Source organism: Tetrao urogallus (assembly GCF_951394365.1).
Source record: "Tetrao urogallus genome assembly, chromosome: 24".
Taxonomy (NCBI): domain Eukaryota; kingdom Metazoa; phylum Chordata; class Aves; order Galliformes; family Phasianidae; genus Tetrao; species Tetrao urogallus.
The window spans coordinates 2,320,889-2,344,200 of record NC_136837.1 but is presented as its reverse complement, the minus strand read 5'-3'; the positions used below and the strand labels follow the sequence as shown (position 1 = coordinate 2,344,200).

Genomic DNA, 23,312 nt, shown 5'->3' with positions numbered 1-23,312 from the left:
ACAGCGCCCTTTAAACGGCTGGATGTTGGTTCATGGAGGAGAGTAGCTATGGAGGAACTAGGCAGTAACTCCCTGGGCTCATACAGTGTGTGTACCACAGCCATTTGCCAATCTCCACCCCCAGTCAGGAAGTTCCCCACGTGAGGAGCGCCCTGAGAACGTTTATTGATCTTTGGGAGTGAAGCTGGGATGCTGTCTGCATAGCTCCAGGCTTGTGTTTCACACATTCAGGATGGAATTTCACCACTTTCCACCACTTTCCCCTAAAACAAAGAAGCTTCACTGATAATGTTGCAACCTGATCTTTTTGTTTCCTGGTGTAGATTTTTGCATAATGAGTGAAACTTCAAATGAATTCCTAAAATTACTTTAAAAGACTTGCTGGGAGACTTCAGACTTGGAGATGAGTCCTTTAGCATATATGCAATTTCTGGATTGCCTTCCTCTTTCGAATTCTGCTCAACCTCAACAAACACCCCAAACAAAAGTTTCATTTTTTCTTTTCTCAGAGCAAATCTGAAATCCAACGTTGGCACTTGCTTTGAATTCCGTGTTTACTGTTTCAATCAGACATGCAATTCCCAAGTCGCTATAATACAGTGCTACGTGGAGCATCTTGTTTCTAGCAGGTGGACACTGCTTTAAATTAAATGGCATGAGAATGTAAGTCAGGTTCGTGTAACAGCCGTTTATTTACTCAAAGAACGCCCATGCTGGGAATGCATATGGACTAAGCTGTAATGAAACCGAGTAGGGCTTCCCAGTAAAACTGGTTAACGTGAACGTTTGAAGCATTGAAACGATTCTGTTCTTTAGACACTGCGGGCTGTCCCCGCCGCTTTAGGAAAATAGTAGGATTTCAGTACGACTAAACAGGCCAAGGCCATGGGGAACTGTTTGCATTCCAAAGAAATCGCTGTCAGAGCTGTTCCAGGGCAGTTCAGTGCAATGAGCAGTGAGGGCTCAGCTGCTGGGAGCTCCCTCTCGGCCGGGTGATTTGTCAGCACAGCACACACACTGCTTCGCTCCGATTCCTGTTTCTCTTCCTTCTCCCCCAGCTGCTTTACTACATAAACTTAGCGATAGAGGAGGGAAACTGAGGGGTGGTAACAGAGCCAAGTGACCTTACAGTGCTGGCAGCCATCCTGAAAGCTGACAGTGGAATTCTTAATGCCTCGACCCTCTCTTGCCAGTGTGGTCATTCAAATCTTGATTCGACTTAAAGGAGCCCCTACAACCTCCTCTAAAGCACCTGCTGATGTAGTAGAACTGAGAGCTCTACTTGTAAAGTGTTTGAACAAAGTCTCTTATTTATGACTGCCACTGAACACCAACCTTCTTGCATTAAATGTGTCTGGATGTATTGTTTGATGATACGTGGTGTGACTTTTTTTTTTACTGTTATCTAACCTTATCTACTGAACTTCACCTTTCCCAGCTTCTGCTTAGGGCTCAGTATCAACATCTGCTGTGACAGTGTCAGTGATAACAGAAGCACGAGCAGGCAGCTCTCCTCACTGCCCATTGCTGCAGAACCACCCGGTACCCTGCAGGGCAAGCAGCCTGATGGAGCAGCTTTACAGTTCAGCCTGGGTTTCTATAAATAGTGCTCTTGGTTTGGAGCTTTTCATTAGGAATGAAACTTGCAGAGTGATTTGCAAGTCCTGACTGGAATGCTGTGCTTAAAATTGAAAATGCAGGATGAGCAATGCAAGCACTAACATAAAAGGCAGCTTGTTTCCAGAGTGGCTAACTCTCTCCATGCCTCCAAATTATACTTATTTGCATTCTCATCTCTTTAATCCTGGCTACAAAACAAGGTTCTTCATTAGGGAAGCGTGCAATGTATCTTGAAGCGTTTTCTCTAGCCACAACATATTACAGCAGTGTCCCCAAGCCTGAGCAGGGTGTGAAGCAGCTTGGGCAGCATCAGCACACCACAAAACCCAGAGGATCCTTCAGTTCCTTTGCAGATAGCTTGTAAGTCAGTGGGCAGTGTGCTGGTGTGATGCTGCTTGTTATGGCCTTGCTGCCTCCCAGTGCTTATGGCCTTGGTAAGCTAACAAACTAGCAACTGCTAAATAAACTGATGCTTTTGTGCTTATTTTATGATGGTAGGGGGGAAAAAAAACAAGTGGTAAAAAGGGTAAATGATCTTCAATGCGTGCAAACCTCTGGCTGTTGTCATGCTGCTGCCCTCCTGCGGCAGAACACAGAGCCGTACCCGAAGGTTTGCAGGACGAAGCCCAGAATGTGCTGCCATGCTTTCTTTAATCGACTGTACAAGAAGAGGAATAATGTATCAACCATGACCTTTTCTCCACACGGTCCTCATCTTCCACCACTGTGCTGCTTTTTGCCCTGGACCGCAGAACTCTGCAGCACGGTGATCTGAGAACTCACATGGTTTAAAACTTCCCATTTGAAACTTGTCCCTGCTTGCATGGCATCGGCGAATGTTTATTTAAGCACGGTTGTAACTCCAGGGACTGAAATCACAACTTCAGCAGTCCGTGACCTCAGCTGGCTCTTAATATTGCAGAGGTTGCCCAGTGAAACTTAAGAGCCAGTTGTAAATGAAAATTATGATTTATTTAAAATCTGCCTTCCACCGTTTCCAAAGACACCTTTCTCCACAAGCACCAGTTTGTAACACGCAACCTTTGGCCTTAACTCTTTGAAGGGACAGTTTTGAGGAAACTTCTTGTTCTTTTTAATTGTTTACCTTTCCAATACAATGCTCAGCTGGGGAATTTTGCTCTGAAAACAATTATGGCATTGTAGTTGCTTACAGTGTAGTGTTGCTATCATGGTAAAGAAAATGTAGCATTCATTTCTAACACAAGTTGTTGCTTCATTGGCAAAAACCCACTGTTGTCTCTAGGAAAGCCAAAACCTGGAGCAGCGGCCATGGATGCAGAGCAATGCCATTTATTGTCAGTTCAATATATTCAAAGGAAACAGTTTAGTTTGAGAAGTTGTATGTTATATTACCAAAAAAAAAAAACCAAACCCAACCTCTAAGGATTATGTGAAGTCTTTGAGGAGATTATGGGAATGCTTGATCTTCTCAGTCTCCAGCGCAAAAAGTCACTCACTGAAAGTCTATCAGGAGCCTTAATTATCTCTATTAACACTACTTGTGTTAATAACACTATAAGCAGTCTGATAACAGGAGCAACAAAATGAAGACTCAAGTCCTTAGTCCAGTTTTTCTCTTATATAAACTTCTGTTCACAAACCTCATTCTGGAGTAAGTTGTATTCAGCACAGAGAAACTGAAATGTGCCAAGCAAACTTCTGTCAGCATTCAGCATGCTGCAGAAAAGCCCCTGATCTGCTCTCAGCTCCAAGCAATGGTGAGCATTGCAAGTCCTGGTATTTCAGCATGTCATGCACCATCACAAAGATGTTTAATGACTGCAGCTGGGATCCTTATCGTACAGCATATGACGTATCACACCAAGCACTGGTACTCTGACACCCACCAGTGGAGCAGAAGTTGACATACAGTTCTCACCACGGGATTATTTGCAATAGAAGATAGCAAAAACCAACCTTCTAAACTGAATGTGGCATTAAGGACAAGGAAACTCTTCTACCATTAAAATTCCAACTCATCTTCCTGCCCAGTTGGAAGGAAGTATTTAAAGAGCAAACACTTTGCTCAGGCTTTTGCATCTACCTCAGTAAAGGTACCTCCCAATTATTTTTATTCATATTCAACCTCCCCAAATAATTTGTTCCTATTCGTTCTGTGAGTGGTTTGAAGAAACAAGTCTTTTCCATTTCATTATACCTAATTCCCTCTTCCAAGGCTCCTCTGTGGCTGAAGTCACTATTTTTTTTTCCAGGTAAAAAACTGCAGTCTTTTCGCAGGTGAATCCAACTCCTGAGGAGATGGCACAGACTAGTTTGCAACTAATTTATGCTTAACTCAAAACTACTACAGGAACCTTCTTAGCCACAAGGTTCAAGGCAGACAACAATCCGTAACTACTCCAGTTCACAAACATCTTCGATTTCAGGAGAACCAAAGTAATGCAAGGAAGAAACTTGGACCAACGAGTTTATAAAACTATTCTTTTACACAGTTGATTCCGGAAGCTTCACCAGCTGGTATGGGGACAGTGTGATGTAAAACCTGATGATCCCATCCAACTGTAGTGAGCAAGGCATTGTCTGAAGGAGACCACGATAAACCTTTTACAAAGTCTCGATGAGAACGGCTTCTGAACCTGGAAAACAGAGCACTGTTAGCCATGGAGCACTGCTGCTAAGAATTTTTGGCTTGTGCACATCCTTATTGCTAGTTTGCTAGGACAGCGTTCCCCACTTTAAGGAGTATTTTCACCTTCCCTTTAGTACATAAACAATTAATGAGGAGACATCAGGACAAACAGCCCCAGTGAATACACTGCCTGGTACTTACACCTCTGAAAGGTCTGAGTTGAGAACAGCTACTGTACAATCTTCACTGATGGAAGCCAGCAAAGGTGAACTGGAGGGCAGAGAAGAGACCACAGTTAGAACGATTAAATACACAATTAAATTTACAAAAAATGCTTTACTCTGGCATTCAAGTGCATCTATAGCTGCATATTCTACGCCCCTATTGTAGACAGTACCTATGTGCAGAAAATGCAAAGCCCGTAACACGTCGGGCATGCACAATGGAGCTGAGGGCAGAATCAGGATTCTTTGTGTCTACTAGTGCAACTGTTCCACTTTCATCACCTTTTGGAGAAGAGAGAATGAGGTTATCAGCAAAGCTGTCACATGAATAGAAAGACCTCAATTTGTCTCGTGAAAACTGAACAGGAAGAGCACTTCTTACCTAAAGCAAAGATGTCACTTTCCTGTGGATGCCACAGGACTGAGGTAGGGAGGTAATTACAGGCACTGCAAACTGTAAATAAATAAATTGGGGTAAGAGTGAAGAGAGCAGTCCTTATAAAGACATTCCCTACCCTAGCCCAGTTAACGCTGCTACAGCACTACGATCATTATTGAAACGTTGATTTTACTTCTGTGATAGAGCTAGACTTCTTAAGATTTAATGGGCTTCTGTGACCAAGTGGCCAGGCCACTAGACTGAGGTTAGACATAGAGAACTCAGGCATGAAATAGTCTATTTCCTCACACAACTTCATACGTCAGCAGTGACTGCATTCAGAAACATACCAATTCGAGTAGCTGGTTTGGGGCATCTGGTGTCCCACAGTAATATTCTTTCATCCTATAGATTCAAAGCAAAAAAGATGTTTACAATTTCTTTCTGGAGCAGAGGCAGGCATAAACTCAGATTCACTGCAGTACTGTTACCAATCCACATTCAAACCCAAATCAGCTCCTCCTGTGTTTAAAGTGATGCTGGCATTAACACTCAGCTCCTTCAGTAACGCCAGGACAGAGCTGGGAATTCCCATGTTTTAACACAAACCTGCACCAACAGCTGGGTGAGCCCATCAGCAACTTATCAGACTGCAACATTGGAACAAAGCATACATGCAGACATTTTATATGACAGGTAGTTTCTCAATAAATGCATTTAAGTGCAAATAATTAAGTTAAATCTCATCTTTATCAGGCAGATTCAGATAGAATTAGCTTTACCTCAGCACAGGACAGGAAGATGGTGTCCTTACCAGGACAGGCAGCCACACATGTCACTGCATCGGAGTGAGCTACCAAAAGCACAAAAGGATAAAGAGCATCAAAGACTGTATCTGACATTCCCCTGTGTGCCCAGTGCCTAACTGCACAACACTGAGAAGGGAGCGAGGATCTCTGGAGGCACAGCAGACCAAGAGTAACTTCTGTTAAAGGCTATCCAAGCACTTCCTAAACACACTGAGCTGCCAAACCCAAAGAGAGCTCCTGCAGCCACATCCTCACAATGTGCACCAGCTTGAAGAATCCTCTGCAGACCAGAGGTTGGTTACAGAGGGGCAGGAGGAGATGACCAAGCAAGCAAAGCATGGCTTCTGTGACAGCCCAGTGTGAGCTCCCCAGAGCTCTAGTGAGCATCATTCAAAGCTTACTTTATGCATGCAGGTGCAGGGAAGAAAAGATAGCAGAGAAATTCAAGAATATACTTGGAAATGAGAAGAAACGGGTCCTATAACACAGGTTGTGTAGGGAAAATTGGACAGAGAGGTAAGCTTGTGCTAGGAACTGAAGCACCCACGTGTGGGGGCCACAACCTGCAATGCAGCGGGCACTCACCTCTGTAGGAGTGCAGCACGGCCTGCTGCGGGAGGTCCCACACCTTCACACTGCAGACGAGAGGCAGCAGTCAGAGCCTGGCATCACATCCCCGGGGGGGGGGGGAGAAGCGGGGCCGGGAGAGCTCACCTGAAGTCTCTTCCACCGCTGACCGCCCGCGTGCTGCCCGCCAGGACGTCCACCGCCTCCACCATGTCGTCGTGTTCATATTTGCAGAACTTATTGACGATGAGGGTCTCCTTCTCGTCCAGCTCCCACAGCTCCACGGCGCCTGAGGGGCACAGTGGGGGCCCCGCCTCACCGCGGGCACCGGGACGGGGAGAAGGGAACGGGGGTGCAGCCAAGGGGAGCCCGGCGGGAGCGGGCGGGGGGCGACGCCTCACGCTTACCGGAGTCGGAACCAACCAGGATGCCTCTGTCCGCCACCCAGCGCAGGTCGGCCACGCCCGCCTCGGTCTGGACGCCGGCGGTGCAGAAGCCCTCGCTGGGGGCGCGCCGGGGGTCGGCGAATACCCAGATGGAGCCGGCCCAGCAGCGGCCGCTCAGCCCCGAGGCGCCCAGCAGCAGCGCTCCGTCTGCGGGACGTTCAGCCGTTCAGCGCCCGCGGTGCCGCTCCCCGCCGCCCCTCCCGCCCCGCTCCCCGCCGCCCCGTGCCCACGGGCCGCTAACCTGCGCGGTAATGAGCGCGTTCCAGGTGCCGCTCCATGCAGGCGGGCGCGTTGGGCGGGATGTTCCATTCGGGGCCGCCGGCCGCCGCGGCCTCATCTTCCTCCCCGCCTGCTGAGGGCGTCGGAGTCGCGGGGGGCGGCGGCTGCTCAGGCGGCGGCTCCTCCATGGCGGCGGTGGCGCAGCGGGACCGGGACCGGCGGCGTCCCCACGTGCTCCCGCGCCGCGCGCGCGCCGTCTCCTCTCGCGAGAGCGGCCTCCGCGAGAGTCTCGCGAGAGTCTCGCGAGATCCGCCCAGCCGCCATCTCGGTGGTGCTGAGGCGGCCGGCGGTCACCGGGACGAAGGGTCGCTGTGCCGCCATGCTGTCCCGCCTGGTCCTCCGCGCCGGTGAGCGGGCACGGCTCCGTACGGGGAAACGGCGGGCGGGAGCTGGGGGGGAGGGGAGGGTGTGTGAGCTCCGTCCTGACGTGCCCTCTGCCCCTCTCCTCCCGCAGCCCCGGCCGTGCTGAAGGGCCTCCAGGGCCTCCCGCCTCCCGTCTGTGCAGGGTGAGTTCCGCGCTGTCAGGCGGGTTTCTCTCGGCGGTTCTTTCTGCACGCCGTGGAGCTGAACGGAAGCTTTCTCATTGCAGCGTCTTGCACGTCGCGAGGCCGCTTCACACCGCTCAGCACCGCTTGGCTCCTGTGCCTCCGCTGCCGGAGAAAGGAGGAGAGGTCCGGCACGGCCTGATCCCCGAGGAGTTCTTCAAGTTTCTCTATCCTAAAACCGGGGTCACAGGTTAATATTTGCGTTTTGATATGGCAGCAAATCATCGGTCTTGGAGGGAGGGTTCAGACAGGGTTCAGATAAAAATGTCACTTTGTTTTGGCCTCTTCTTTTGCTTTCCTGAATTCTTAACCTGACTCACATTTTGATGTGCAGAGAAGTGAAGGACTTTTGTAAGAGTCGAAATTGAACGTTCTCGATTGCTTTCTTCTCAAACTGAGATTCCCCATGAATCAAGCACTTGGGGAACACTTTGTTTCAAGGAATCAGTCATCAAAGTCAGTCCCTATTTAATAGGGAGCCTATTTGAGGAGCAAAAAAGTGTTCTGCAAAGCCTCACCTAATTTGTAGTTTATTTCTCATCTAGAAATAGGAGGACTTTGGCCCCCTGATGCCCGGCTCTGGTAGTGCAGCAGCCCCTCCTGGGGGAAGGGGAATTCCAGAAGGGAGTTCTGCTCCCTCTGCAGTGAATGTTCCCACAAAACATGTTGTGCCAAAAATGCTGACTGAGCGGTTTCATTTTATTCATGTTGATTGAATGCAGATGCTGTGTTCCTCCCTGTCCAAGAAACAGATTTCACATCTGCCTGGGAGATGGACTGGATGATCTCTAGAGGCCCCTTCCAGACCCTGCAATTCTGTGATTCTGTGATGTGTTTTTAATTTGCATTTAGTTAGGCTTGTTTAGATGTGGCTGTAATTTGTAGCATAAAAAAAGGTAAAGTATTTGGGAATACACAGCATTGGTCAGCATCCTGCATGTGTTTAACACGTGATATTTAAGGAGAAGAGGAAGAATTTTTACTCTTTAGGTATGATGAGAGGGTGGTTTTGAGGCCTGTGTGGTATTCCTCATGCTAAGTGCATTTGAGCAACTTTACAATAGTCAAGTCAAGGCCTGCAGCAGGCAGTTCTGTGTGAATATGGCTTGAATTTGGGCAGTTCTGTGTGGAGCCAGGAGCTGGATGCTGCTGGTGGTGTCCTTCCCACTGTGCTGTTCTGAAGATGTCTGATTCTGCCTTTGGTTATGGTAGAAAGGAGTCATAGAATCACTCAGGATTGAAAAGTCCTCAAGGACCTTAGAGTCCAACCATGAACCCAGCTCTAACAGCAGCTCAATCACGTCCCTGAGCACCGCATCCAGATTTCAAACACATCCAGGGCTGGTGACTCCACCACCTCCCTGTGCAGCCCATTCCAGTGCTTCACAACCCTTTCTGCAAAGAAGTTTTTCCTGATATCCAACCTAAACCTCCCCTGGTGCAACTTGAGGCCATTTCCCCTCGTCCTGTCACCAGTGAGAAGAGACCAGCCCCGCTCTGCTGCAGTCAGGTATTGGAAGAGAGCAGTAATGTCTCCCCTCAGCCTCCTCTTCCCCAGACCAAACAGCCCCAGCTCCTTCAGCCTCTCCTCACAGGCCACATTCTCCAAGTCCTTCCCCAGCCTTGCTGCTCTTCTTTGGTCCTGCTGCAACACCTCAGTGTCCTTTCTGTATGTTTCACAGAATCACAGAATTGTAGTTCACAAACAAAACCCAGTTCACAACTGGATCACAGAATCTAGTTTCCTGGATTTAATCTGTTTCCTGGAGTTAATCTATTTGCTTTCAGGTGTTTCACATCAGTGCAAGCAATGCTGATTTATTTTATTTTTTTTAGGGCCTTACATGTTGGGAACTGGACTCCTGCTTTACTTACTCTCTAAGGAAATCTATGTCATTAACCACGAGACAGTTGCAGCTGCCTGCATATTGACAGTCATCATTTATGCCGTTAAAAAGTACGGTGCTGATGTAGCAGCTTTTGCTGACAAACTTAATGAGGTAAAAATAATAATATTTAATCCAACTTTACAAAAAAAGCTAAAAATTAATTGATCTGCTTAAGCAGGCCTGGGCTGTAATAGAATCTGAGCCTACTATTCTTGTATTAATGCTAATATGAGGTATGTTTTAGATCTTAGGTTGGTGTTGCTGTGTGGGTTTGAGGAAAAAAAGTGAAAGAAAAGCAATTTACACCAAAACAAATATTTTATGGCTTTTGATTTTTTTTGTACAGTGAGCAGTAATTGTTGTCATGTCCCAAACCTGGTGCAATCTAGCTGGTGTAGGCATTTCTCAAATTGTAGTGCAGAATTTCAGGAATAGTTTGCAGATCTCTTGTTTTCTTTGCAGCTTGCTTTAATTCTGAATCGTTTTTTGTTTCTGCTTTCAGGAGAAAGTTGCTAAAGCTTTAGAGGTGAAAAATGAAGCAATAAAAGCACTGGAAACTGCCATCGAGGAGGAGAAAAAGGAGCAGTGGAGAGTTGAAGGCCGCAGTTACCTCTTTGATGCTAAGAGGGTATGCAGCTCTAGCTCTGCTGCTCACTGTTACTGCTGTTGGCATCACATCCTGTGGGTGCCTCTCAAGTTACTAACAAGTAACAAACCACTGATGAGACATTTGTTGCAGCCGAGGCCAGTTCCACTACCATCTGTTGACTGTGTGTGGGGCTGTGTTCTGGCTCTCTGTGGGGCTGTGTTCTGGCTCTCTGTGGGGCTGTGTTCTGGCTCTCTGTGGGGCTGTGTTCTGGCTCTCTGTGGGGCTGTGTTCTGGCTCTCTGTGGGGCTGTGTTCTGGCTCTCTGTGGGGCTGTGTTCTGGCTCTCTGTGGGGCTGTGTTCTGGCTCTCTGTGGGGCTGTGTTCTGGCTCTCTGTGGGGCTGTGTTCTGCTCTGTTGTCCCGTTGTCAAAAGTTAATCTGCTGATTTCATTTTTGTGTCTAGAATAATATTGCAATGCTGCTGGAAGCCAATTACCGAGAAAGATTACTGACAGTATACAACGAAGTGAAGAAAAGGCTGGACTATCAGGTGGCTCTGCAGAACTTAAAGCGTCAGAAAGAGCAAGATCACATGGTTCAGTGGGTGGAGAAGAGTGTTATTCAGAGCATCACGCCTCAGCAGGTATTGGTGTTTGCTGTTGGCTTTCATCTGTGTTATGTTTTAGCCTGTAGGCATTTTGCTGTCCAGTCCTTCTGAGTCAAAAAATGCCAGATGATCTGGGTGGCTTGCGGGCACAGCAGTGATGCGTTCTGCTGCTGTGTGAGAGCTAACAGCTCTCCCGCACGTAGGTACAAGGTGTCTGTGCTGCTGGTGAAGTGAGCAAGTGGTTGGTTTTGTTTGCTCTTGCAGCACAGAGCTAACCCTGCAGTAAGGGCACACCAGGGAATTAATTGTCTTCTAAAAATCCCTCTCTAAGAGCAGGATGGCTGAAGATCCCCAGATGGACTCTGGATGCCCTTCCTTTTAAGGAATGAACCTGATAACAATGAAAGATGTACAAGCAGAGCTAGAAATATGGCAGATCACTGCTTGGATATGAATCTCACCTTATAAGCTACATAGCATCGTACCTTTCAGTCTGTAACTCATTTTGAGTGTCTAAAGGGAAAATGAAAAGTGCACTAAGTATGTGCATTGCTTGTTTAGCTTCTTTTCATAAAGGCTTTCTACTGAAAATGTTTTGTTTTTCTTTTGCAGCAAAAGGAGAGCATTGCAAAGTGCATTTTGGACCTGAAGGCACTTTCAAAGAGCGCCCAGGTGGCAGCGTAGCCACGTAGCATCTGATTCCTCTGAGGTGTCCCATTACTTGTTGGAAACTCTGATTGTAAAATGTCATTAAAACCAACCAACAAAAATATTCGCTGTCTTTGACTGTGATTTCTGTATGTGTGTGTTTGCAGTAGATGATAGTGGGGCATTGCTTCCAACCACAGCTTTGTTTGGTTCCTGGTTCAGTTGTGAACCTTTCTGGAGATGAGATGCTGACTCTCACTGTGGTGCTGACACACTGGTGAATTTTGTTTTAATTCAGAACTACCTGTACAAATGCCCTATGGTTATTTTTGTTAACGTGTTTTAAAATCAAAATGACTGCTGGTCTTCCCACTCACCCAGTGAGATGCTTGGAGCTGGTGTCCTCAGTTCATAGGCAAACAAACAAACAAAGAAGTAACAAAGCTTTAAATAATTACAAAAGCTTCTTATTCTGCAGAGAAGAGAATATGACTGGCAGGAAATATCAGAAGATGATAAAGCTCAGCTTCTGCTCAATTTACCAGCATACAGATTAGAACAGTAGGATTGATAAGTGTGCCCTGGAGGGACTGATGCACCTTTTGTACGTGGACTTTTACATCCTTTTTCACTACAACAGCTCAGAGAAAAAGGTGTTCTTTGGAGGTGAGGCACTCCTAAAGGCAGAAGTCACCCACCTTCAGGTAAAGGTGACTTTTTTTTTTCTCCCCTGGCATTTCCTGGCAGTAAAGGTTCCTCATCGTTTCCTGTTTTAAAAAAAAAAAGTGAAGTTACTCAACTTCCACATTGATGTCTCATTTGAGTTGAAGCTTACTGGTGCTCTCACAAGCTGGACACGTTCTTTTCACAAAGGCAGCACGCAGTGCTGTGCAAGCAGTGCCAACACTACTGGAGTTTTCCACAGGCAGCTGTTGCACGGTGTGAGGTAAGGTGAAGCTGTACCTCAACATTGCTTCTGCTATGGCAAATGCAATGAACTTTGAGATCTGACATGGGGAACTTGGAGCTGGCTGTTGGGGTATGCAGGAGAAAAAGGTGAAAGTAACAGTGAGAACAGTTTATTTTGTGTCGTGAGCAATGCTGGATGTTGTTTGCAGTGTGTAGTTTGAAAACTATATAATGAGAGAGACCAGGCTGGGAATAGCCCAGTAAAACTGTATTTCCCCATCTTCACGCTTGCACCTCCTGAATTTGAGAATAATGTTTTAATTCGGAACTTTCTGTGAATGTAACCTGTGAAAAAATTGTCCCTTCAGGTTTTTCCTATCCGTGCTTCTGATAGAGAAGTTCAGAAGCTTCTTTCATGAAGTTCACTCTGTTTTAGCTATGTGATGCTGGGGATATTTTTTAGTCCAATATGAAATACAGCCCATCATTTCGAGAGGAGACTCTGTGCTTAACAAGGGTACTGGGTGTGTGTGCTCACTCTGCAGAGTGAGATGTTGAGAAGCCAGGCTCGTGCTCTGTTTATTGCCAGATTTCCTGCTGTGGTTTCATGCAAGTTTGTGTAAGAAGCCCAAAATACTGACACAAGTGAAATCGAGCCTGAGTTGTGAATGAGAACGCTGGGTTTGTGTTGTGTACGTGTGTGTAAATGCAGCTGTCCTCTCATCTTTAGGTTCTCTTGCTGTTCACTGGTGTTTGGAAAGAATGGGAGGTTCCTCCTCAAAATCAAAACCAGGTATTTCATTTGATTATTGCTATTATTTTTTAAGGAGTTCTGTCAGATCCGGTGCTCTCGGCTACATCACCGCTTTCCTGGCTCAGAAAGGGTTGTTGGGGGGCAGCTTTGTGGATAAACGTATTTGGGGAAGTACTGCACAGCTTCCAAGGGCTGCTGGGGAGCAGTGGTGGTGTGGATCACTGCTGTTTTTCTGCCTGGTGTTTCCACTTTCAGCCCTCTGGTACAGAAATGTTATGCTTACATTTCTTGCAGTCATTCTTGAATAGGTTCACGCTTCTAGGAGGTGGTTTGCTTGTTACTTGTAATAGTACTTGTAATAGAAATATTAACACATTTAAACTCTTTTTCTAATTATTTTCAGTTGCACCAGTGCCCATTTCCACCACTGTCACAGTACATACCACTGTACAGACCTCTACTGCTGCCTTACCAGACTCAGAAGGCGAATCCTTGTTTGACAAGTAAATGCTACACCTTTATTTCTGAACTTTGAACACCAAGTTCCTTGAAACGACAAGCCCTTTCTATAGGGAAGAAGTTACCCATAATGTCCCATGTTTTTACAAGTTGGCTTAGAATTTCCTAGCCTGTGCTCAAGGTACTCAGTAATTCTTACTGCAGATATCTTGTAATCTCCTGGTGCTTGGCAATAGGATGTTTGATAACCTTGGTTGAATTTGAAAGCTACTCATTCTTTGATATTTCTGTAAGAATGTGATTCTGACTCTGTTTCCTGTGCATCAACAGCCCTGACATATTCTACTTAGCACTGGCCTTTATCTCTGGCATCCTGTCAACTCTTCTGGTGGTTGCAGTCGTCTGCCTCATTAGGAAAAGTAAGTGGCACAGTCAAGGAAATGCCAGCAGCATGGTTCTTGGGTTTCCAAATTGCTTGGTTTGCAGTGAAGATTGCAACAGATTTCAGGTCAGATTGCCCAGCTGTCAGCTGAGAGGAAACTGTACAATTGGCTGGTGGAATATCACAGCCAATTCCTCTTTCTGTGGTACAAATGACAAGAAAGCATACCTCAGTGCCTTGCAGTGAAGGGGGAGGGGAGGAATAAATTGTCTTGCATGCAGGGCAGGCTAACCCACTGGGTCCTAATTGCTCCCTAGTTCTGTAATTAAAACATCCTTGTTGTGAGTTTTGACAAAGAGCAGGAGTTCTGTTCTGTTACCTTTAAACGACCACCAGGGAGAGCAGTGTGGACTAAGAACTTGTTCCAAAGATAACAGCTGCACCACCTGGCTAATCCCACTCTGCTCTCCTCCTTTCTAGGGTATAAGAGATCCCAAGAAAACCTACAAGAACAAGTTCCCTCCAAGGCACAACGTGAGGAATCTGCTGAAAACATCCAGGTAAAGGTCAAAACTACAATTCCTGGGGCTGCTCAGTTTCCGTAGCGTTGAGGTCAAAATTGAAGCAGGACATTTGTCCTGAGATGTTACATTTGCGCTTTCTCTGATATTTATAACCTCTCATATCCCAGAATGAGGTTTTTTATGCCTCTGTGGTCATCAAGCCCCAGCCAAAAGCAGCGCCTGTGTGACAGTGGGATTTGACACATGAACACCTGCACCTTGTGCATGCTGGATGCCATGGGATTGTTGCACGGAGGACGGCGGTGCTCTGCGAGGTATCCAGGCTGCAGTACATAACATCAGCTGAATTCATAGCTAGGAGGGGAAAACAGCATCTCCAACTCTACAACTCTCGCCAACACTGGGGACAAATTGCTTGCTACACCACCTTCCCTCATCTGGAGCAATCCTGGTGACAGCTTGTTGCACAGTTTCCGTGTGGGTTTCCGCTTTTGCTTGGAACTGCTGAGGAGAACTGAAAAACAGAAGTGTTTCTCTGCACCTGTCCACATCTGTGCCCTTATTTCCCTGTTTGGTCACTGGCTGCAGCATTTTTGATAAGAGCGCGCAACGCTTTGATTGAAGCACTGAATTACATCATGATGTACCGCTGCGGGGCAGCACCGAGCAGCCGCCGGAAATACCCGAGCAAAGTTTGATCCGTGTTATTCTAAGGTGTAACGTTTTGTGCTTTCTGTTTGTTTGTTTGTTTTTGCCTGCTGAAAGCAATCGGTTCCATCTACTGACAGCGGGCACGTCTCCAAGCTGTGATGCACTCGTGCAGTGACTTCCTTTGCCAGCTGCTTTGTGAAGGGTGGGACCGTGTAACGGGGTGGGTTTGGGCAGCAGCAAGGATTACATCAGATGTTGAACTAAGATCTCTGATCTTTGTTAAAGGAGCAGGCACTGTGTTTATGTAGCTTACTGAGCTACAGAACAGAATGATGCACTCCCCTTTGTTTTTTTTTCCTAGACCACTTTTACCGTGCAAAGATGGAGAAAAAAGAGACTTGCCTTTAATTGCCTGTGTTCAGTTTAACTCCCTGAAACTAAGCTGTGCTATAGCATCTACTGCAGTTTTGGAGCTGTAGGGACACCTGCTAAAACAGAGCAGGGATTTCATGCAGCACGTTGACTTTGCATAAAATCCACTTAATATTTTTATATTAACTAATTATTTTTATATTAACTAATTACTAATATTTTTATATTAACTAATTACCTCAGCGACGCAGGCGGCGCCCTCCCCGACCGACCTCGGTTCCTCAGGTGCCCCTGAGTAACAGGTTTGAAACCCTGGAACTGGAGGGTGAGGAGGCTGAGAACAAGGTGGTGGAACAGCCTCTGAGCTTTGCTAAGGAGAGGCGGTCGGCTCCACGCTTGCAGACCGCCTCTTCTGGTAAAGAAAGGAGGGTGATAGTTGTAGGAGACTCCCTTCTAAAAGGAACTGAGGGCCCGATATGTCGTCCTGACCCCACCTGGAGGGAAGTGTGCTGCCTCCCTGGGGCACAGGTCAGGGACATCTCTAGAAAGTTGCCTGGGCTTATTCGCCCGTCTGACTACTACCCCTTATTGGTAGTTCAGGTTGGCAGTGATGATGCTGCCAAGAGAAGCCTAAGGGCTATCAGGGATGACTTCAAGGGTCTGGGGAGGGTACTGGATGGTGCGGGAGTGCAGGTAGTCTTCTCTTCTATCCCTTCAGTGGCGGGGAAGGACTCTGAGAGGATCAAAAAAGCCCTCCTCATCAATAAATGGCTTAGAGGCTGGTGCAGGCAGAAGAACTTTGGTTTTTTTGACCATGGGGCAATTTACTCAGCTCCTGGCATGACGGCTGCAGATGGAGCTCAACTGTCTGCAAGGGGTAAAAGGATCCTAGCCCAGGAGCTGGCGGGCCTCATTGAAAGGTCTTTAAACTAGGTAAGAAGGGGGAAGGGGACAAAATGAGGACTGCTGAGGTTCAGGTAGTTCAAGGCTCAATATTGAACTTGATGGGTGACGAGGGTGGAGTTCGAAGGGATGGAGTGTGGCAGGGGAATGCTGCCTCCCTGAAGTGTCTATACACCAACGCGCGCAGTATGGGAAATAAACAGGAAGAGTTGGAGATCTGCGTGCGGTCACATGGCTACGATCTCGTTGCGATCACAGAGACGTGGTGGGACAGCTCGCATGACTGGAATGTTGTCATGGAGGGCTATGTGCTCTTTAGGAAAGATCGGCCGGCGAGGCGGGGTGGTGGAGTTGCTCTTTATGTAAGAGAGCAGCTTGAATGTATTGAACTCCACCTGGGGGAGAGTGGTGTAGCGGTGGAGAGCTTGTGGGTGAGAATCAAGGGGCGGGCTGGTATGGCTGACACCGTTGTGGGTGTGTGCTACAGGCCCCCTGATCAGGAGGAGGAGGTTGATGAGGCCTTCCACAAACAGCTGGAAGCAGCGTCACGATCCCAGGCGCTGGTGCTTATGGGGGACTTCAATTATCCAGATATTTGCTGGAAAAGCAATGTGGCCAGGCATGCGCGGTCCAGACGGTTCCTGCAATGTGTTGAAGACAACTTCCTGATGCAGGTGGTTGAGGAACCAACAAGGAGAGGGGTACTGCTGGACCTTATTCTCACTAATAGAGAAGGGCTTGTCAGGGAAGTAAAGGTCGGGGGTAGCTTGGGTTGCAGTGACCACAAGATGGTGGAGTTCAAGATCCTGAGTGGAAGAAGTAAAGCAAAAAGTAGGATTGCTATCCTGGACTTTAGGAGAGCCGACTTCGATCTCTTCCGGGACCTACTTGGAGCTGTCTCATGGGCTAGGGTGTTGGAAGACAAGGGGGCCTGTGAGAGCTGGTGGGCATTTAAGCAGCTCTTCTTCCAAGCTCAGGATCGGTGTGTCCCTGTGAGGAAGAAATCGGGAAAGGGTGGCAGGAGACCTGTGTGGATGAGCAAGGAGCTCGTGCGCAAACTCAAAGGAAAGAAGAAAGCCCGTGAAATGTGGAAAAAGGGTCTGACTACTTGGGAAGAATACAGGAATGTTGTCAGGGTCTGCAGGGATGCGACAAGGAAGGCTAAAGCCCGCCTGGAATTAAATCTGGCAAAGGGGATAAAGGATAATAAAAAAGGTTTTTTCAAGTACATTAACAGTAAAAGGAAGACTAGGGAGAATGTGGCTCCCCTGCTAAGTGACGGGGGTGTGCTGGTAACGGGGGATGCTGAGAAGGCGGAGATACTGAATGCCTTCTTTGCTTCTGTTTTCAGTGAAAAAGCTCCCACTCGGGAATCTGAGACCCTGGAGGTGAGTGAGAGGATCTGGGGAATGGAAGACCTCCCTTCTGTCAGGGAAGAGGTGGTCCAGGAGCGCCTAGGCAACACCAATGTTCACAAATCCATGGGACCTGATGGGATTCATCCACGGGTGCTGAGGGAGCTGGCAGAGGTGGTTGCTGAACCGCTTTCTGTCATCTTTGAGAAGTCTTGGAGGACGGGGGAGGTGCCTGAAGACTGGAAGATAGCCAACGTCACCCCGGTCTTCAAAAGAGGCAAGAAGGAAGAGCCAGGCAATTATAGGCCAGTCAGCCTCACCTCTGTCCCTGGAAAGGTGATGGAACAGCTTGTACTGGATGTCATCTCCAGACAACTGGAAGAAGAGGAGGTTATCAGGAGTAGTCAGCACGGGTTCACAAGGGGGAGGTCATGCTTGACCAACCTGGTAGCCTTCTATGATGTTGTCTCTGGCTGGGTGGATAGGGGGAGAGCAGTGGATGTAGTCTACCTTGATTTCAGCAAGGCATTTGATACTGTCCCCCACGACATCCTTATAACAAAGCTGAGGAAGTGTGGGATAGATGAGTGGACAGTGAGGTGGGTTGAGAACTGGCTGACTGGCAGAGCACAGAGCGTCGTTGTTGGTGGTGCAGAGTCCGGTTGGAGGCCTGTAACCAGCGGTGTTCCTCAGGGGTCTGTGCTGGGTCCGGTCTTGTTCAACATCTTCATCAATGACCTTGATGAGGGAATAATGGCCACCCTCAGCAAGTTTGCTGATGATACGAAGTTGGGAGGATTGGCTGACACGCCTGAAGGCTGTGCTGCCATTCAGCAAGACCTGGATAGGCTGGAGAGCTGGGCAGAAAAAAACCGGATGAGGTTTAACAAAAGCAAGTGTAGAGTCTTGCATCTGGGGAGGAATAATTGCATGCACCAGTACAGGTTGGGGGATGAGCTGCTGGAGGGGAGCTCTGCGGAGAGGGACCTGGGTGTCCTGGTGGATGACAGGTTGGCCATGAGCCAGCAGTGTGCCCTTGTAGCCAAAAAGGCCAATGGCATCCTGGGGTGCATTAAAAAGAGCGTGGCCAGCAGGTCGAGGGAGGTGATCCTCCCCCTCTACTCTGCCCTGGTGAGGCCTCATCTGGAGCACTGCGTCCAGTTCTGGGCTCCCCAGTACAAAAAAGACAAGGATCTCTTGGAAAGAGTCCAGCGGAGGGCCACCAAGATGGTGAAGGGCCTGGAGCATCTCTGCTATGAGGAAAGGCTGAGTGAACTGGGTCTGTTCAGCCTTGGGAAGAGAAGACTGAGAGGGGACCTGATCCAGGTCTATAAATATCTAAGGTGTGGGGGGCAGAATGGCGAGGCCGAACTGTTTTCAGTGGTGAGTGGAGACAGGACAAGGGGAAACGGCTGGAAACTGCAGCATAGGAAGTTCTGCACAAACATGCGCAAGAACTTCTTTACAGTGAGGGTGACGGAGCACTGGAACAGGCTGCCCAGGGAGGTGGTGGAGTCTCCTTCTCTGGAGATGTTCAAAACCTGCCTGGATGCCTACCTGTGCGACCTGCTGTAGGGAACCTGCTTTGGCAGGGGGTTGGACTCGATGATCTCTGGAGGTCCCTTCCAACCCCTACAATTCTGTGATTCTGTGAATATTTATTATCCTTAATGGAAGCGTGGCAGCACTGACTGCAGCACAAGCTGACCAGACTTCATCTGATCATCGAAATGGACAGGAGGTGATGGGTGTAAGAGGAGACAGTGAGGACATCCTGCACCGCAAGCATTTATCCTGTTTCTCAGTGCACCCAGACAGTCGTTATGGGAGGGGGGGAAAAAAAAGGACAAAATTAATCTTAACTCTTTTCTGTATTTTGAAACGACATGATGCAGACATACAGACATAGGACATGTATGTAGTGACCCAGGGGGTGGGGACAGGTCCTGGTGAAGTCTTTCATTTGCAGATGGAGGTCTCATGTGATGCTGTGACCGCACTTGTGCTGCTGGAGCGAAACGTCGGTGCAGGTGTGGTTGTGTGCAAGTAAAGAGAAAGCAAAATGCTGACCAAAAGACTTGTTGTGCTTGAGTTAAAGCTAGAAACTAGCAAGAACTGTTGCATTATTTCTTACTGCCTGTGGATTGGAGCTGGAAGTAAAAAGTCCATCTTGGTAACTGTGCTTTGGGTCATAGTCTGCCAAGCAACACTCAAGTCAGTAAACATGAACCAGAAGGTGCTCTTAAACGCAGGTGCTTACCTGAGAAGGTCTGGGCTTGGTACAGCAACAACCAGGCCAGATTTACTGGGTTATAATAATATAAAAGTTTGCAAATTAACTTTGGAGCTTAATGTCATATGGGAATCAGTGTGTGAGGAGCTTGCTCTTATCGCCAGCTTGCGTCAGGCAGCAGATGAACAGGACGTGTTTTTCCCACGAGTTCCTGAAAGCATTTTATCAGTGGTCTGGTGTGTGCTGGTGGGTCAACGTTCATTCTGTGTCTATGACAGCTGCTGTGTTTAATCTGTAAGAGCTGAGTCTGGCTTCGGGCTTTTTTCTGCATAGGATGTAGGTCCTTAAAATTAAAAGGTAAGTGGTTTTGAACTTCTTTATCTTGCAAGCATAGACAATGGGGTTTATGGCAGAATTGGCATGAGACAACAAGATTCCCAAGAAGATCCAAGGCTTAGGAATCTTATATTCAGGGTGAAAGTAGAAAACGCAGTTCATGATGCACAGAGGCAACCAGGACACAGCAAACAGGAACAGAACGAGTGCCAGAGATTTGGCTTTCCTGAACTCCTTCCCATAGAACACTCCCACTCCCCTCCCGTTGGTTGCTCCTTGACTTAGCTTTGTCCTGATGATGTAAAATACTGCCATGTAGAGAGCACACATGGTGCTCAGAGGGATAAGAGTCCACGTGAAGAACGAAAAATACACCATGTAATCCATCCTCATCACAGAGATAAATTCACACGTGTGATAGCGGGCGCTTCTTCGTTTGTTCCATCCAAACATTGGGGTTAATCCCACCAGCAGGGACAGAGACCAGCACAGCCCCAGCGCCCACCAAATCCTTCTCTCTGTAGACACTGTTTTATATCTGTTGAGGAAGAAAACCGAGGCCACATTGAACAGAAGTGTTTTAAAATACTTGTGGATGATTTCAGTAACTCATGTTCAAAAACTCGAGGTTTATCATGATCAACCAGCTTGCTTTTTTTTCTTTTTTTTTTTGGAAGTAAAGCCTTATTTTGTTATGAGCCATAGATCTTCACTGTAACAGTCATGAAAGACGAACTATGTTTAACTTCCCTTCTTTGTGGCTGGCTGCTGTTTTATTTCTTGTTTCATTAAGATCTCAGTGCTTGACACACTGGCACAGGTTGCCCAAGGAGGCTGTGGATGCCCCATCCCTGCAGGCATTCGAGGCCAGGCTGGATGTGGCTCTGGGCAGCCTGGGCTGCTGGTTGGCGACCTTCACACAGCAGGGGGTTGGAATTGGATGAGCATTGTGCTCCTTTGCAACCCAGGTCATTCTGTGATACTACTCGTATTTCCACTGCTAGTGATCTTATTCTATTTCTCAGCTTCCTTGCATGCACCTTACTCTTTATGTTGGTTCATTCTATTTGTAAGGCCAAAGTGCTTTTTCACTTTTCAACATACAAGTCTTCTCGCCACAAAAACATGTTCCTTTTATGCCTGCAGTTATGCTTTCTGTACGTCTTTCCATTCAAACCTAGGAAAGGAAAGCCTTCATAACTCTTCATTATTTTCAGGAGACAGTAAAAGCGAACGTATTTAAAAGATTACCCTCAGAAACCCAAAGAAATCTGTAGTGCATTTGGCATCTGCTTAACAACCCATTGAACCATGAGCTCACCTGATGGGCAGCTTCACACGCAGGTAGCGGTCGATGGCGATGGCCAACAAGGAAAGGATGGAGGCTTGGGTGAAGACCACCATGAGGCAGCAGATGAAGAGGCAGAAATGGAACGGGATGCTGACGTGCAGACTGACCAACACGGCCAGCGGGATGACGACCAACCCCACTGCAATGTCAGCCAGCGCCAGGGAGGCGATGAAGTACATGGTGGTGTTGTGGAAGGCTGCGTTCAGCTTCACCGCCCAGACCACCGGGATGTTCCCCAGGGCAGCGAGCAGAGCCACCAGGCACTCAACGCCAATGTAGATCGCATCCGTGCTGCCCATCACCTGGCTGGTGTTGAGGGTTCCATTGGTGGGGCTGCTGCTGGCTGGGCAGTCGGGTGGGCACATGGGTGCCGGCGGTCTCTCTGGCACCCGCAGTGCTGCTGTGGGCCGTCTCTGTGCTTCCCCGGTGTGTGAATGTCCTCCAGAATTTCACATCCTCAGCGCTCAGCAGTAAATCAGCTGTTGCCCATCCCAGAGTTCAGGAAGCATTCTTCGTTTTGGACACCGCAGCTCACCGCAGCCTTTCCGAAACTCTGTAGCTTTCACGTTCTTTAGAAAGGTGTTTGGAAATGGAAAAAAGAAAAGGAAAAAAAAAAAAAAAAAGGAAAAGCTCTCCTAGGGCTGCTCAGCAGCAACCCAAAACCAAATGTGACCAGTAGAAGGAAGCAGATAAGGCAATTTTAGAAGTGAGAGACCTGTACTCGGAACTGACTGTGCAATGCTGCCTCTGTCAATGCGGGTAATCGCTCTGTGGTCGCTTTAGGAAATGATGCAGCTTATAGGGTGCTTTGCTGCATTCCAGACCTTCCTCGGTGTGGCATTACTATAGTGAGTGATGTTTTCAAGCAGGAGCCCTCAGTTCCAGTAGAAGCCCATGGGACCACCAACCCAACCTTGTTGTTGGCCTGCCCCAGGGTGGTGGGTGCCAAAAGGCCTCCTTGTACAAGCAAAAGGGACAGCAAGGCCAGGGTTAGCTCACGGAACACAGAACAGACAGCGGGCAGCACAGGGCTGTGTATGTGGAAAGCACTGCCTCCAGCCACAGCAACCTTATCTCTGCCATCTCTGGCATAGCCAAGGAAGTGAAGTTGGCAAGAGGCAGAGTCAGAAATAAAGAAGACTTCTTCAGTTCTCTTCTGTGAAATGGGCTGGCTTCCTTGAAACGTGTAAGTACCCCAAGCTCCCCGAATGGAAGGTGTGTTGTTGCCATTACTGCTGGGGAAAATGCAAAGAAGAACCTCTCTGGAGTGGTCCCAGTCTGCACATGGGCTTGGGACTGGTTTTCTAACAGGAGCTGACAGCCGTGGGCACAGCAGATGAATGCCAGCAGTGGCATGTGCTGGGTTTGCAGCCTGAATTGCTTCTCCAACCAGCTGGTGCTGTGCAGCTGTGAGCAGGAGACAAACACATCCTGGTGGTTGGGTATGAGCTGCTGCATCACCTCTGTGGCTGACCTCATCCTCATGTCTCCTGTTGCCCAGGCTGTCGGGGCCTTAGCGGGGCCACCCTCCTCTGGTGTCGGCTGCAAACAGACAAAAAAAACACTCAGTGCTGCATGGGACTGAAGCAAAAGGTTTGTTTTAAGCCATCCATTCTGCCTCGTGGCTGTGAAAAATGATCCTCACCTCACATGGGTACCCAGGGCACGCTGCACAGGAGGCTCCTTTCGGATGCTGTGGAGAAAGAGCGAGGCTTTGTGCTTTCTGAAGGCACACCATACCACATTACCTTTCAGTGATGGTGCTGCATAACACCGTTTGGGGTTTTCCATCCTCAACGGCAGCCCAGGGCAGCGCTGTCAAACCCATCCGAACTGCACCTGCCCCAGCTGGGGCCAAACCGGGCCGCTTTC

At 48.0% G+C, this 23,312-nt stretch overlaps 3 protein-coding genes across 3 annotated transcripts; 1 reads left to right on the top strand and 2 right to left on the bottom strand.

Annotated features, from left to right (window-relative positions):
• Positions 1-4,078: 4,078 nt before the first annotated feature.
• Positions 4,079-7,063, bottom strand: WDR77 (WD repeat domain 77; the record flags this gene model as incomplete). The annotated part of the gene is made up of 10 exons (XM_079546533.1): positions 4,079-4,238; positions 4,433-4,501; positions 4,629-4,737; positions 4,838-4,909; positions 5,185-5,239; positions 5,617-5,687; positions 6,229-6,278; positions 6,358-6,499; positions 6,618-6,803; positions 6,898-7,063. The coding sequence occupies 10 exons, from the start codon at positions 7,061-7,063 to the stop codon at positions 4,079-4,081; spliced, it is 1,080 nt and encodes a 359-aa protein (XP_079402659.1).
• On the top strand, positions 7,062-11,327 carry ATP5PB (ATP synthase peripheral stalk-membrane subunit b; the record flags this gene model as incomplete). The annotated part of the gene is made up of 7 exons (XM_079546452.1): positions 7,062-7,269; positions 7,390-7,441; positions 7,525-7,670; positions 9,317-9,480; positions 9,872-9,997; positions 10,420-10,599; positions 11,176-11,327. 7 exons carry the CDS (start codon positions 7,062-7,064, stop codon positions 11,245-11,247), a joined length of 948 nt encoding a protein of 315 aa, XP_079402578.1. The 3' UTR covers positions 11,248-11,327.
• Positions 11,328-20,011: 8,684 nt separating this feature from the next.
• ADORA3 (adenosine A3 receptor) lies at positions 20,012-21,805 on the bottom strand (the record flags this gene model as incomplete). The annotated part of the gene is made up of 2 exons (XM_079546340.1): positions 20,012-20,627; positions 21,411-21,805. The coding sequence occupies 2 exons, from the start codon at positions 21,803-21,805 to the stop codon at positions 20,012-20,014; spliced, it is 1,011 nt and encodes a 336-aa protein (XP_079402466.1).
• Positions 21,806-23,312: the final 1,507 nt, after the last annotated feature.